This window comes from Corvus cornix, chromosome 5 (genome assembly GCF_000738735.6).
Source record: "Corvus cornix cornix isolate S_Up_H32 chromosome 5, ASM73873v5, whole genome shotgun sequence".
Taxonomy (NCBI): domain Eukaryota; kingdom Metazoa; phylum Chordata; class Aves; order Passeriformes; family Corvidae; genus Corvus; species Corvus cornix.
Window position 1 is genome coordinate 47,938,168 of NC_046335.1, and position 15,857 is coordinate 47,954,024.

A 15,857-nucleotide genomic window follows, 5' to 3' on the forward strand; every position below is an offset into this window, starting at 1 on the left:
GCAAGGAGAAGCAGGGAATACAAATGAGGAAGATTTAATTAGAAGTGTCACTTACAGAACACATGGAAATTTAGTTTGGACTGAAAAGTAACCTGTCTCACTAGAGAGAGAAATGCAGATGTGAGAGAGAAATGTGGGTGACAGAAAGAAATGCAGGTGTGTCTGCCCCTCCAGGACAGGAGCACAGTGATATAGAAAATCGAATGAAGCAGGGGGAAGACTTCTGAAGTCTCGTTATAGAGCTGTTTGTTGGCTTGACTTTCTCAAAATAAAGAACCAAATTCAAGCAGGTGTCCTCTGCTGCCTACTGCATGTCAGTACTCTCAAAAATAGTTAATTGTGGTAATCTGAGGGGGGGGGATCTCAAACCCAGCCAAGTGGGTGGGTGTCTTGTAAGCTTGATGGGATGTACACAGCTATCAAGAAAGGAACGGAACTGAGGATGTAAAACTGAATATGGATGAATATGGCCATTACACGTGCCTGAATCACTAAGAGCACCGAGGGGGTACTGCCCCCACGTTCATGGCTAGAACAGAAATTTCAATTTTTCCCATGAAAAATACACTGACTTTCCAGTGGAATGCCAGACAGAAAATTAGGCTGTTCATTTTGGAAATGCCAGCTGGGAGCTGGTGTCAGTAGCTCCTGTCCTCTCCCTCCCTACTGGCAAGGTGCCGAACACAGGCAGCACTGAAAACAGAGTCCTCCCCTTCATTTGCAAGCTGGGAATGGGAGGTCTCCCCTGCACTAATCCATGGCAGATGCTTCAGTGGTTTACTCCTGTTGGTAAGAAAAATATTAAAAAAAAAATCTACATTTTCTTCAGAAAGCAGACCCCTCTTACAGAAAATCATCTGAAAAAGTAAAGCCCAATAGTCAGTTGAAAAATTGTTCTGATGGTTATTATCAAGAGACAATAGATAGAAATGTTGTTTGAACATGATGAAAACGAAGTGCCCTTTTTGCCTGTGTGGCTGTTCCAGAGCCTTGTTTACAGTACTTCCTACAGAGAAGCTGGGCAGGGAGAAAGGAAGAGTTATTTGTAAATATTTGATATTCTCAGACCTGGGCACTGTAAACAAAATGAATCTTCTCATTTCCCATTCTTTTCTGCTTTCCTGACCTTCTGTAGCTACTGGACAAATTCTTTCAGACAGATGTCAAATGTTTTAATTTCAAGTTATCCGCATTCCAGATGGACTCAATGTCACCATAGTCTGTTTTCTTAAAGTGATGTATGCCAGACATGCAGCAGTCATGAACCTGAGATTTATTGTGCTTTCTCCTAAAAGGTTGCATCACAATTGTTCCTTCTCGGTCTTGGTAGGGAAGTGTTGCAAACCTGTCTGAGGAAGGACAGTGGCGCAATCAAAGTGAACAAGAGACTGACATGCATGGGAGGACAGAGGAGATGGGATGACCCCTACGCAAGCGTCTTTGCTGGAACTGCTGTGGTAACCACAGAAATCATGAGGTTTTCGGATGGTTTTCAGTCACGTTAGGAAGTCCTGGTCCCTGAAGCTGAAGAGCTGAATCTTGTTTTCCGAAGTTATTTTTATGGCAGTTCCTTTCCCCCAAACTGCTGTCTGTTTAAGTGAGGTCCCTCTGTCGTTCACAGCGTGGCCAAAAAGAGCAGGGACGTGGAACGCAGAGAGGGATGCAGGAGAGACATGCCACATCCAGCACAGCTGGTGGGGAGGGCTGCTGCTTCCTCCTCCTCCTCCCCAGCTTCCCTTCTCTTCTCACCCATTAACTGCTGCTTTACAAACCTGTCTGCAGAGGCTGGAGCAAAGCTGTACTTGCAGCTGCCGTATAGAATACTTGGTAGACTTACTAACCAACGCAAAAATAGAATCATAGAATCATTAAGGTTGGAAAAGACCTTCATGATCATCGAGTCCCGCCTGTAAATGATCAACTAGACCTTGTCAACTAGACCAGACCACTAAGTGCCACATCCAGTTATTTCTTGAACACTTCTAGGGATGGTGACTCCACCACCTCCCTGGGCAGCCCATTCCAATGCCTGACCACTCTTTCAGGGAAGAAATTCTTTCTGATGTCCAACCTGAAACTGGAACAGCTTGAGGCTTTTGTCCTGTCACTTGTTGCCTAAGAGATGAGACCAACCCCCACCTGGCTACGAGCTCCTTTCAGGTAGTTGCAAAGAGCAATAAGGTCTCCCTCCCCTGAGCTTCCTTTTCTCCAGGCTAAACACCCCAGCTCCCTATCACTGGGTTTCCCCTCCAGACCCTTCACCAGCTCCATTGCCCTTCTCTGGACACGCCCCAGCACCTCAATGTCTTTCTTGTAGTGATGGGCCCAGAAGTGGACACCGGAATCGAAGTGTGGCCTTGCCTCACCAGTGCCCAGTACAGAGGGACAATCAGTGCCCTGGTCCTCCTGGCCAAGCTATTTTTGATACAAGCCAGGATGCTTTGGCCTTCTTGGCTACTTGGGCACATGCTGGCTCATTGTCAGCTCTTACCCAGCACCCTCAGGTCCTTTTCAACTCGGCCCCTTTCCAGGCACTGTAACCCAAGCCTGTGGCACTGCATGAGGTTGTTGACCTCACTTGACCAAAGTGCAGATCCCGGCACTTTGCCTTGTTGAACCTGAGGTTTGGGGTTATGTTCTGGGCCCTGCTGTGAAAGAGGCCAGAGGAGTTTCTATTCCACATCTCCTTCTGCTGTTCCCTTTCTCTGCAGCAGCTGAGCTGGTCCTTCCAGCAACCCTGTGGCCCTGGCCCCATAAGCCAGGACAGTAGGGTGGGTCAGTGACACTAAAATTGCTGCAACATAAAAGGAGTTTCGCAACAGAATGAGCATTTTAATTACAGAGATTTGTTCACAGGTAAAAGCGTAAAATAGATTAAATTACGATTTCCCAACTCAGGAATTTGAAACTGGTGCAAATAGTTGTCCGTATTTCTGTAAAGGCCTGATTCCCCATGGCCTCTGAATAAAGAGGTTGCTTGGATTTGAACTAGCTGCAATGATATGGTGATCTCTTAATTATCAAGCAGTTTCTCAGGTTGCTGGGTGATTTCAAAATGAGTTTCACCTGTGGCTTTTGGCTCCACATAAGTGGAAAGGCATTAGCCCCTCTGTGCTGCACTGCTTGTACTTGAAGAATAAATGTGAGGATTTAGCTTTTTATTGGCAGGGAATACAAGCCATTTGTCTACACCCTGATTCTCCTGCAGCCTTGCTCTGCTTTCTCCAGAGGAACTTGTCTGCTCTCCCCTCCTCATGCTGGGAAGTGGAAATGGAGTCTTCCATGCTTTGTTAGCAAGCAAGGGGGTACCTTTTGAAATGGTGATTTTCTAACAGCCGTGGTGTACATGGCTGGAATTAACAGTTGCAGTTGTTAAATAACAAACATTGGTTGTTGATCTCAAGACTTGGGTCTTGTTCTTGAGCAAAGCAGCTTCCCTCCTCCCTTCTCTGCATATGGAACCAGTGCTTCTGTCTGTGGGTCTCCCTCCCAAGCAGCACCTTTGCAAAACCAGAGTCAGCATTGCCTGGGTCTCCAGGAGGGAAATCTTCTCTTAGTGACCATAAAACCAGCACATTGCATCTTGTTCCTGCAGGTATGTAAGGAACAACCTAGCACTTCCTAGATAATTACTTAAGTGGGACTGTAGAGGTCCTTCCTCTGTGGATTTCCTAGGATGTATTTGTGTCCAGTGTGTGTCAGGGCAAAGTCTTGCAGGGTCTGGTTGGTCTCATCTGTGGGTAATGCTTAAATGCAGGCTGAAATCCTAGAGATTTTAGTGGGACTTAAACACGAGCTGAAGGTGTGCTCAGGTGCTTTCTGAAGCCAGCCCTGAAGCATACAGGGAGTTTCCTTTTGGGTTTTGATTCAGTGGGGCTGGATCAGGATTGTAGCCCCTCACAGGGGTCTTCCAAGTGCGTTTACAAAAATCACTGATGTGAATGCTGTGAACAATCTGATGTGCTCCTTGGTCTTGCTGTTAATCTAGCAGGCACAATCAATTTAAAAGCACCAAGCTTTTCCAAGTCTCTGAGCTCCATGGGAAAAACAAAAAAGGGGGAAACCCCTCCCTCTTCCTTAGTGTTTTTAAATATTGTGCCTCTTTCCCAGTGTTTATGTTCTCACAACCCAGCAATGGCCCACTCCCCCCAGCGAGACACTGCTCTCCTTTGTCTGAGCCTCCACACATTTGCACTCACAGGTTCTATAATTTATGGCTGCCCCAGCACTGAACCCACATGGCCCCGTTTCTGCTGCTTTCTGTGGCAGAGCCGGAGCTGGAGCTCCCATCTCCAGCAGTGTCAGCCGTGGCACCTGAGGCCACTTGGATGGTTGCCATCACTGGGGCACCTTCAACCTTCATGCACCTATAGGATGCTCACCCCAGCAGGACAGCCACCACCCAGTCAGAGGTGACAGGGCTGTCCTGGGGCTGGCTCTATTGCTGACACCACTGGTTTTTAAACTAAAACTGTTTTCAGTGTTGTTCAGTGCTTTCTGTTGGGAAGCAGTCTTGCCTGGCACTGGTTTCAAGTGCTACAGGTAAGGGTGCAGGGATGGCTGAGATAATTTGACCACAGTTTTTGGGGGGAGGGGTGGTTCATAAATTGCCAGGCTGTGTGTTTTGAAAGACAGTAACACAGAAGGTCAGTGTGGGCCCTTGGCAGCTTGTTGGCTTTGCAGTTCTGTTATAAAATGGATGGAAAATTTTAAGTTTTTTTGAAAACAAAAAAAGCAAAAAGCAAAGATAAAAAAGCTAGTCCAAAAAACCCCCAAGAGGACCTTGATAATCTGAGGCTGGTGACACTGGCAGGTGTGCAGCCACAGAACTGAAGGGTTTATGGAAAAAAATCTTTGTTGATATTGATTAACTGCCTGCCTGTGTTTTTTGCACTTCCTTATAAAGCATCTGGTGCTCTGTCACAGACACAGAGCAATGTTGCATCTGAGTAGCACAGAGGTGGCCTCTGGGTTTTATGGCTTGGCTGAGTATGAGGCGCTGATGTCCCCCTGCCCACTGGCCAAGAGGGATGTAAAGCACCCACGCAGCAAGAATTTTGCTGTTCTTTTGGGGATATGGAGATAGGAAATGAGGAGGAGGTGAGCAGTGTAACAGCTCAGCACTTTATCATGTTTTAAGTGTTTTGTGCAAGGACTGGATGGAAGTGCTGAGGCTGGAGAGAAAGAGGTTTTCCTTTTTCTGAGTTCTTTGTTCCACATCAGTTTTTGGTCTGTCTCCTTCTGTGTATTTCCTCAGCAATGTTCCAAAGTATGGTCAGGGTTTGCCTGGTTCCCTGGCAATACCAGAAAGTAGAGGGAAGTCCATATGGTTTGGTTTGGGGTTTTTCTTATGTATGTATAGATAGATAGATACAAAATCTGTATGTATATACAGATTTGGGGGGAAAAAGGGTGAAAACTATTTGGCTAAAAGCCTCATCTCGATCTTCTGGCATCAGTGGTCTCCAGTGGGCACTGTCAGTCAGAGGGGGAGCAGCACCTTCTTATCTTGTGCCATTTTTCCATGGGAGACGTCAAAGGCTGCTCTGATTTGCAGCACTGGCTGGATTTCTGCATCTGGGAATGGCTGGCTAGAGGAAGGCTGGGGAGCTGACATGAAATGAAGGAAATATAAACCTTCAGCCAGCTGCAGTGACTGTGTTAGAGAGGGCTTAATCAAGCATGGATGGGGGAAGCTTGTCTTACCATGTGCTCGATCCATGTGATGGGAGTTGCTCTGCAACCAGGCTAAAGCCCCCAGAGTGGCTTTCTCTCCTGTTTCACTGCAGTTGCATCATTGCTTTGCCCAAACCCAAGCTGTTGCATCTGCCCCCACCCCTGTTTCTGACATGCTGTGAACACATGCGTTTCCGCACACTGGGGAGGAAAGGGAAGACAGAGACAGCAAAATGAAGAAGTGTTTTTCTTGCTGGAGCAAGGAAGATTTTTGAGTGAGTTAACTACTTTATTCCAGTTTCACTTCTTAACTGCCTAGCTTGCAGTTCATGGCCGAGTGGGGGAGTCTGTGGTAGCCACCTCTGAAGGGACATATCTGCGTGAGGCTGGTGAGTGCATCCTTCTTCGTGACGCTGAAAGATCATGAAGTGCTGAGGTTGCAGTTTCTTCTGAATCTGCACTGCATGTTCTCGGTTTGGTTCCTCAAAGGAACAAAGACCCACAGGAGATGAGCATCCTCCTCCTGCTTCCCATGCTTGTCTTCCTCCTCTGCCATGTCAAGAGTGTTCCTGTTTATTGAAAAGGAGGAAGGTGGGCTTGTCTTTGAGACAATCCTGACATCTCCTTTCACTTTATTCTCCTTGAGCTTCAGCTTTGCAGTTGGGATTTTTGCCCAGCAGCAGTTGCAAAGATAGTTCACTAAGACTCAGACCATTGCTCTTGGTACAAGTCTACAGTGGTTTCCACCTAATTGACACTTCCAGGTTGCCTAGGCACAGGTATTCACTGGCAGCTGGATTGGGACTCGTTGGCACCTTTTGCTTGCAAAGAGATCAGGAACAAGGCAGACCTTGTCTCATCTTTCTGTTCCAAATCCATTTACAGGTAAAAATTATCCTGATAAATAACCTAAGTCAGAAATGTCAATTTTCCTCTTGAAGAAGGTAAGGTGGAAATTTGCTTTGGTTTCAATAGCCAAGGGCAAGAACTCTAATTGCTTGGAGTACATGTCTTCCTGCAGTCATACATTCTGCTTCTTGGGGGTAAAGGACTTAGGGGATGATAAACAATCTCAGAATTCCTCTTTTCTTTTACTTTAGATGAAAAATGGTACTTACTAAGTCAGTTGGAGTCAGCTGCATCAATTTCAGTGGTGATTTTCCATTTGTTGTATCCAGCAGCCCATCAATATCATTCCTAAATGAATATTTCATTAAGGAAAGCAGAAAGAAGTGGGAGGCAGCAATTGTTTACCTGATTTAGAGTTGGAACATTTCACCCAGCTTCTTCCAAGAAAAGAATTTCTGTAAGGTGTAACCTCCATATCACTCAAGCTGGAGATTTTTCTTAACCAGAGTCCAGCTGAGGCTTTATCTTCAGCTCTTGGTGTTTCTTACTGACAAGCACTGCAGGTACAGTCCCCTTCCAAGGGAGAGCTTTGTCCAGCAGAATTCCTCCAGCAGTGGATCACAGCAGGTCACCAGGAACAGGAAAATCCACTTGACCATAATGATGCTTGTGTGTGGGAGGAGTGTAAGACCTTTCAAAAAGCAGATGGACTTTCTCTTCTCCAGCTGTATCAGCCCATTGCATGCTAAGTACTGTTGAAGTGATGGAGTGCAGCTCTTTATCTTAAAGCTCATTATTAACAGTATCAGTGTAAGCACTCAAACTCAAAAGGCATCCTCTTGCTTAACCATGACCAAAAGCACCCTGATTATTTTGAGTATTTTTCCCCCAGCAACTGGTGTAAGACACAGAAAAAGAAAATTATATCGAGGGAATGGACCTGAAGTTGCCCATCAACTTCAAGTTGAAGAGTGTGATGGGAATCTGTTGAGGATGGCAATTGAGTACAAAGCAGTGCTGCAGTCTAGATCTTTACTGTGTTAGGAGCTGGATCAAAGGAAAATACGGGGCTGAACTTCTGCTGGATGTAGCAATGTTGCAGTTAAGTCATGAAACCACCTGGTGGACTGTCTCACACTTTCAGGTTTTAATTCTTACATCATCAGGCATGCATGAGTGAGCACGACATTTTGGGCTGGATAGATGCTGCCGTGCATGACCGGTGCTTCAGAGCTTGGCTGCAGCTCTGAGTATAAACATAACCCCATCCCAGGCAGCAAAGTGTGATGTTTTGCTCTCCTATGTCTTCTCTTATTAAACCAGACCTCTTGTATGCTCTGTGGCACAGTCTTCTGCACAGAAGGAAACAGCCAGTGATAAATACTGAGATATTTTACTATATATCCACCTCTGAAATATTTAAATGAGAAAGCTGTCTGCAGTAGTCTTTGAAAACAGGCCGCTGTATTTTATGAAAACAGCAGTTTTTCCCTCCAAAATCAAATGATCCTAGCAAAAATCAGAAAGATGATGTGGAGGAACTACAAGCAATTCCCTCTCTAAAAAATGGATTTAGAGTTTGATATTCCCTTACTAGGATCTGAATAGCCTGTTCAGATGATGTCTGGATATAAATGCTAGATATAATTGCTAGATAGAAATGCTGAGAATGACTAATCAGCAAATTGTACTCTTAGGCTTGCCCAGACACATATTCTAAAAGGAAATTATTGCTATTAAACATTTTCCATTTAGTGCCTCGTGTTTTTAGCTCTTGGAGGCTGCTTGACAAAATGAAAATTAAAAAATCAGGAGGTAACTGAGAAGTCAGCTCACAAGCAAGCTCAGAAATGGTGCAGTTGAAGTCTTTAGCAGTCATTTTGTACCTGGAGATTACCATCATCATCTCCATCACTGTAGCTGAGCTAGCTGTGAAATGATGACTGCTTGTGGTTTCTTCCATTATTGTTTCCAACAGCTGGAATAATTTTCAGCCATAATTTTGCTATGGGCTTCTTGTTCGTTCAGTCCTTTCCTATCCACTCTTATCCTTCAAACAGCTCTCCCAATATTTCCTGGCCCAGCGTTCAGGAGACCTTTAGAAGTAGTTAAATTTCTGGATTGCTTTTAACCCTTGAACCCTTGTTTGAACATAGCCACTTGCTTGAACCTTTTTTTCCTTTTTTTTCTTTTTTAAGTCATCCAAATTGAGGTCTTTTGGGCGAAAGCTCAGCATCCTGACCCTCACGGTAAATGTGAAAAGACAAAAAATGCACAGGCAGCACTGTTCCCTTACCAAAACACATATGTGTGTTGTCACAGCACAAAATAGTTTTTATTCCTGCATGTTAAACTGGGATCAGGATATTTAAAAGGTAATAATCTCTTACATTAAGAAGCCCACTGCTCTGTTGTTCCTTTCTCCACAAGAGGAGCTCAAAAGATTATTCTTTTTTCATTATTCTTAATCCAATTCTTCAGTGGAAATGGACGTTCTTTTTATTGGATCCATTTATTTAATTGCTGCTTCTGGAAAGCTATTTCATGGCCCACAAGAAGTTAGAAAAGCTTGGATGTTTTCCTTTTTATTGGGTTTTAAGGTTTGCTGTGGGGAAGGTTGGTGCAGAAGTCATCTAGAAATCTGGTCTTACTGCTGCACCCACCCCACTTTATGCACTCTGATACACCAGGGGGACAAAAGGAGCATCCTCCTTCCTCACCTGTGTGGGACAGCTCAGTGTCACACATTTTGCTATGGAGTATTTTTTTCGTATTTGGAGTATTTAGCCTCTAATATCTGAGCCCTGTCTGTGACTGAGTACTCTTACTTTTATGCCATGTTGGTAGCCATGGAAAATCTTCTGATGTGTGCCTTCAAACTCTATTCCTGGAGGCACAGAGCCAATCTGGACACAAGTAATCTTCTCAACCCCTCTCTCCCTGATTATCACCCTCTGTTTGTTGCTTGCAGTTTGGAGAGCTGGGCAGGACAAAGCAATATTGCAGTAATAGATGTAACCACCATGAATGATCCTGGTTTCACCCCTATGCAGGGAGTGCTGGGGTTTTATTCCTTAGAGTAATTTCTAAGTGTGTACCCTTAGACTGAGCTGCAAAGGCTTGCTGAGAGATGGCTCTGTTCCCAGAGACTTCCCTGTGTGGCCACCCGCTCTGCCTGTCTCTCCCATTGATTTTCCCTCTCGAAAGACAAGCACTGCCTGCAGGCCCACTCAGAGTGGTGCTGCTAAGGAAGCAAGGGAATATGAAAGGAAGAAATAAGGTTTTGACTCCAGGCACTGAAGGCAACTGTCATATTTTTTTTTCCTCTGACACCCGAGCAGGAGTTGGCTGGGATCTGTCAAGCTTCAAGTTCTCACACATTTGGTAAATATTTAGGGTCTGACTCACCACTGAATCACTCCTGTTATTTTTTTGACTGTTCAGAGAAATGGCTCTGCAACTCAGATAATACTAACCCTGTGAGGTCCTCTCACCTTTGTATTTTAGCATCTCATGGTCACATGGGCCTGTCCTCACAGTACCACCTTCAGGATGGGGAGATGGCATCAGCCCTGCCTGGCAGAGGGACTCAGAGGCACACTGGTCGCAGGCACCCAAGTTCTTCTCTGACACTAAATCCAAAATGGACAAAAGCTCCAGCCATCAGCTGGTGAGACCCCGGCTCCTTAGTGTATGGTGGGTCACATACCAGTTCCTGCTGCTGCCTGGGAGTCATTTAGTAGATGCACTGCTTGTATTGCTATACCTGGGAGAACTTCTGTGGAAATCAGGCAGAGCACAATTCCCTCCAAAGACGACTGCAATCAATGTTTTGTATGTGCAGACCTCTGCTTTCATTGCAGGTGGAAGACAGCATGATGGATGTGTACGATTTCGTGTACGAGGAGGTGAGGAGGAACACCTCCAGTTTCAGGAGGCACGAGCTGACTGCCATCCATGAAGCAGTAAGTTGTCTTTCACCTGCAGCAGAAAACCTTGCCCTGGGGTATCTTCCCAAGGGTTTTGGCAGGCTGGGGCTGACACCTGTGCTCTGCCTTGTGAATGCTGCAATGCCATTTTTCCTCAAGAACCGAGTCTTCCAGCCTGCTGTGGAGTCTGCTCCTCCCTTCCCATTCTTTCTTTCCCAGGTCTGACCAACCAGATTATTAACAGGAAGAAAGGGTCACCTCTCTGAGCATCACTGTGGTGCAACATCTACAAAGCTGCCGCACTGCAGCTGCCATAGTATCTTCTGTCTCAGGAGCCCCTGTGCCCTTCTCCCTATCTGTGGTGCGAGACTGTGTACAAGCAGTCAAGTAGAGAGGGCAGGATTTCCACATACTCCAGCAGTAATATTTGCATATGGTTATTCCTATTTACCCTCAAGCCTGTGTCTGAGGAGTACTGGAGGCTATGTGGCCTCTTACAGAGCTGGAGACTGCTTTCAGGCTCCCAAAAACCACCACCCAGGATGCCTTTGGCATAGAGGACTTCTCTGTAGCTCAGCAGGTGGGCAAGGGTGGTTACTCAGAGCACAGGGAGGACACTTGCCCCTGAAGCCACAGGAGATGAGTGAGGATGTCTCCCATAGTGAGAAACTCCTGAGGCCCTGCTGAGTAAAGGAGATGCCATTCCCTCACGCAGCAGGGCTTGTTTGGGGAGTGAGTTCATGGCACACAGCAAGGCTGGATGGGAAGGTCAGCTCTGCTCAGCTGTTTCCAGACACCTCCCACGCAACTCCCTGTATCCTTCTGTGTTTTCTTAAATCATCACAACAACTACTTTTCAAAGTTGTTTCTATCCGTGCTTCTCAAAACACGGAAGAGGGCAAATGTTCCTCTGCAGTGGTGGTGGTGGTAGCCCTCAGAGCCATGGCCAAGCATGGAAGTGCTTGCTCTTAGGGTTGTGGAGCAGCACTCCCAGGGTCCCATTTGACAAGGAGAACCAGGCACAATGCCTGGCTTCACCAGTTGCTTGTTTTAGCCACTTGAATTAGTGGAGAAGCAGTCCTTCTTCTCCTATTTTTTTTCCCTTCTGCCAGAGCTCCAAACTGTCCAGTGCACCACAGCTACAGGAAACCAGCTCCATGGTGGGTGTTGCTGGGGATCCCCCCAGCCCATAACAATCACTGGAAACATGAGTCTCTGCATTCCTGGGTTTTCCAGAGCAGCCACAGTGAGCATTAGTATGACCACAAAGGGAGGGCTTGGCCCCAGCCCCAGGCCGCAGCCCTGGGGGAGCCTGAGCAAGTTGGAGGCCAGATCCATCCACCTCCCCTGACTTTAGCCTGCATTGCTGCAGTTGTGGACTCCTGCATGCTTTGCTCCTTGCTACCCTGGTTGGGTGGCTCTGCCTGGGGCACCAGGGGCCCATTGCCAGCACCTCCTACTGCAGCAGCTGGTAGCAAGGGGAGAACCCTGGCAAGCAGCTGGCAAACTTCTCCCTCTCTTCCAGTTCCTGTGCTGTGGGAAGCACTCTACTTTTGAGGACACAACCAATGTTGAGCACAAAACGTGCCCACCCGGCCAGGTGCACGATGAAGGAAAGGTAAGGGAAAGGTTTCTCCCACGCCATAGTGGGGTTGTGCCTCTGCTTTCTAGCTGTCAAAACCTCACTGGTGCTAAAGTGTTAATGAGAATTGTGGCTTTTTCGTGGTTTGGGGTTGAAACGGGTTGGGGTTTGTTTTGTTGGGGTATTGTTGTTTCAATAACACTGAACACAGTACAGGACTAGTGCACAGCTCTGGGGTCCAGCACAGGAAGGACATCAAGCTGGTGGAGCAAGTCCAGAGGAGGCCACCAATATAAGCAGAGGGATGGAGCATCTCTCCTGTGAGGAAAGGCTGAGAGGATTGTTTTTGTTCAGCCTGAAAAAGAGACAGCATGGGGGTGACCTAATTGTGTCCTTCCAGTACCTGAAGGGAGAAAGGTGCAAGAAAGATGGAGAGGGACTTTTTGCAGGAGGGCATAGTGACAGGACAAGGGGGAATGTCTTGAACCTGTCAGTAGTTTTATATTAAATATTAGGAAAAATTTCTTTATTGTGAGGGTGGTGAGGCACTGGAACAGGTTGCCCAGAGAATTTGTGGATTTCCCATCCCTGGCAGTGTTTAAGGCTGCCCAGGATGGAGCTCTTGAGCAACCTTGTCTAAGGAAAGATGTCCGTGCCCATGGCTGGGGGGTTGGAACTAGATGAGATCTTTTAAGGTCCCTTCCAATGCAAACCATTCTATGATTCTGTGAATTAGGAGGAGGAGCCCTGGTGGATCAGCAGCTCTCAGACCTACAGATGCAGTTTCCTTCAGTGCTTTAGAAAGCTTTCAAAATGCTTCTGCAGCCTGTTATTTCCCTCCAGCTTCCTGTTCATCTCCTGTGCATGCAGAGTGTGAGATATCACAGGCATGTATCAGAGCACAAAAAAATTGTTTGACTTTTCCATGTGACACGTTTCTGACACTTAAAATGTGTTCCACTAACAGCAAACGTGGAATTTGATGTAATTCCTTTTTTCACGGGGCATTAAATAGGTATTAAAATGAGAAACTCACGAAGCAGGGTGATGATGCCCAGCAGTAGCTTCCTCAAGCATGCTTCATTCCTCCTCTTTCAAGTACCTCAGTGAGGCTGCTGGAGAAGCCACCAGTATTAGACTGTTGTGCACTGAAGCTACAACTTCATACTCTCCGAGCAAATCTATGCACGATTATTTTTCTTCCACCAGAGTAGCTAAAGCCACCAGCATCAATATAGGGTGTTTCTAGGAAAAACAAAACCACACTGCTACAGTGCTACAAACACTCCCAGGGTCCCATCGTTGTCAGGTGAAGATGTCAAGTGCTAACAGCACCCGTGATGCACAGGCACACGTCAGCCCGCAGGGCAGCATTTCAAAGCACAGCCTCCAGGAATGTCTCATCCCAGGGCAGGGCCGAACTCGGCTCAAAAAGCAGGAAGGGAGAGCGGAACAAAGCTGGGCACCGTATGGCGACTCCATCGCTCCCACTTAGTGGTCTGCGTTTCCCTCACTGGGGAAGTGGGTGGGAGGATGTGCTTTGTGTAAAACAGGAAACTGCAGGCTTTGGTGACTGCCGCTGCGTTCACTCCTGGCTTTGAGCGCTCTTTCCTCGCTCTGCAAATCCCTTCATCAAGGGCATGCTCTTGCGTTTCTGAAATGGCTCTCTTGGCTAACAGCGCTGGGATTTCTGTGGGGCCATTGGCATGCTTAAGGCTAATGTATATTAATACTTGCAGCACCTCGCAAAATCGAGCTGTTCATTAGTAACCTCGGGGAATGCATTTGGCATCACGGTGTGCTCTGCTTTTCTATCTTTTCATTTCCTTCTTCCCGTTTTTCAGTGGGTGGAAAGAAAAAAGCTTTTGCATGACCACTCTTAAGCACACATCCCCCACAGTCCAAAAGGCATCGCACCAATAAAATCATTGGCGTGTTGTAGTAACAGAAAAGCCACCACAGGTGTTTCTCTTCCCAAGCTGCAGCAGCAGCAGCAGAAAAAGGGAGAACTGCCCAGCTGCACAATGCTGCACCCCTTTCTTGCCTCCTTTCCTCTCTGAGGCTGCGGAAGTGCTGTTGTGGGGATAAAGCCCCCCACCAAGCTGCTGCTGTGCTGCAAGAAGTGTTTGTTTCTCTCCTCCCAGGACTGCCTGCGAGAGATGCAGGACTTTCTGAAGAAGCACATGGACTTTGTCTTCTCGCTCCTGGGCATCGCCATTGGCTTCACGGTAACAGTGTCTGTCTTTTCACATTTTGGCTCTGAAAGGCAGGATCCAGTGAGGGAAAAGTATCCTAAATTAGCCCCCAGAAGCTAGGATTTGGGGTGATTTTGGAGGCTGGCAGCAGAGAAACAAGCAGTGGTGGATTCCAACATGGAAATCAGGAAAGGGTCAGCAACCTGGCCAGGCTGATAGGTGGAGGGGTTTTCCTGCAGGAATAGCCTCGATGCATGGTTTTTGTGCCCAAGCAAGGCATGGCAACGGGGAGCAGGGAGCAGGATGCACCAGCACTTGCATTTCATCCACTCAGGCTTGCCTACATGACTTCATCTGTTAGTGAGAGGTCATGTCACCTCGCTGGGGGCTTGTGGATTATGTAGGAAGCCAGCAGCAATGGTAGAAAAGGAGATGCAGTAAAGCCTCCATATTTTAGGAAACTTGCTGCCTCCTAGATCAACCTGGGAAGTCGCTTGTGCAGCCAGAGCTGGAAGGTCTTGAAAACTACTGAGCACCAGCAGTGGAGATGGAGAGCTGTGCAGAAAGGGATGGTCTCATCCTATTAATGACCACTAATGAAGCTGATAAGATTCATCTCAGGCAATGGGTGCGTCAATCACAGGCTCATAAAGAGCAAGCTGCAAAAGAGAGGGGAAGAGTGTGTTGTCTGGGCCCCCAGGTTCTGTCTTTGAAGGAGTAACATGCAGAGGAGGGGTGAAATTGTCTTCAGAGTATGGCTTGTGTAGAAAGGCTCTGAACTTAATTTGATTCCTATTTGGGGGGCAACAAAAGAAAAAATTAAATGCTGCAAGAGGAGCGTGTCTTTCAATGGTGAGGGACTCAGGGGCTGCATGGGCGTGGTCTCTTTGGAGCTGGAGAGGGCCACTAATTAAAATCAGCCTTCTCGTTTGCCCACCCACTGCTTGGCAGAGGTGTATCACTGTAATTACCTGTACACAGGGACTCTGCACATGTGGTGATGCACACCAGAAAAGAGCATGTCCCAGGAGACTCCTTTCTCCACCATGAAGGCAGGTTTGATCTGCTGTGATATCTCCATGCTGCTCCCCAGCTGGGATGACCCTTCTTGACTAACAGTGTGTTTGGAGATCATTTTATGCCTTGTGTTCACCTTGGCACCATTATGGATTAGAAGATTATTCTCCATCTAAATAAAACCCAGAGGAACAAAAAATTTGTATTTTATACTGCTAGCAGTAATTTAGGAAAACCATCAGGCATTGCTATGGAGCTGTAAATGTAAAGTCATGTGTGAATACTTGGTGTCACTTTCCAATTTTTCTCAAGCACAGGGAGAATTTCACTGCAGCTATATTCAGATAGAAGCGGGAGCATTTTTATAATAGATATACTTTTTTCACAGCTTGATGCTATAGCCAGATAAGGCAGCTGTCTTTGAAGCCTGTGCTAGAGGAAATCTCACTGCACGGTTCACTATTGTGATGGCAGGATGCAAGGGAAGCACGTAAAGAGGGCTATAGCTGCTGTGATGTCGCTGTCCCTCAGCCAACAGTGCACACGCATCCCCAGATCAAGCTGCAAGCAAAGGCACTAGCACATTCGGGCATGCTTTAGGAAAGAGCA

At 46.7% G+C, this 15,857-nt stretch overlaps 1 protein-coding gene across 3 annotated transcripts in view; it reads left to right on the forward strand.

The window, feature by feature from the left end:
• Positions 1–15,857, forward strand: part of TSPAN32 (tetraspanin 32) — a 44,943-nt gene that overhangs the window by 19,676 nt on the left and 9,410 nt on the right. For all 3 annotated transcript variants that reach the window (XR_005602080.1, XM_039553174.1, XM_039553175.1), the window contains exons 7-9: positions 10,389–10,490; positions 11,980–12,072; positions 14,181–14,264. Coding sequence is in view for 2 of the 3 variants with exons in the window: in XM_039553174.1 (XP_039409108.1) it covers positions 10,389–10,490; positions 11,980–12,072; positions 14,181–14,264 (279 nt within the window). In the remaining variant the exon portion in view is untranslated. The remainder of the gene's footprint in view (positions 1–10,388; positions 10,491–11,979; positions 12,073–14,180; positions 14,265–15,857) is intronic.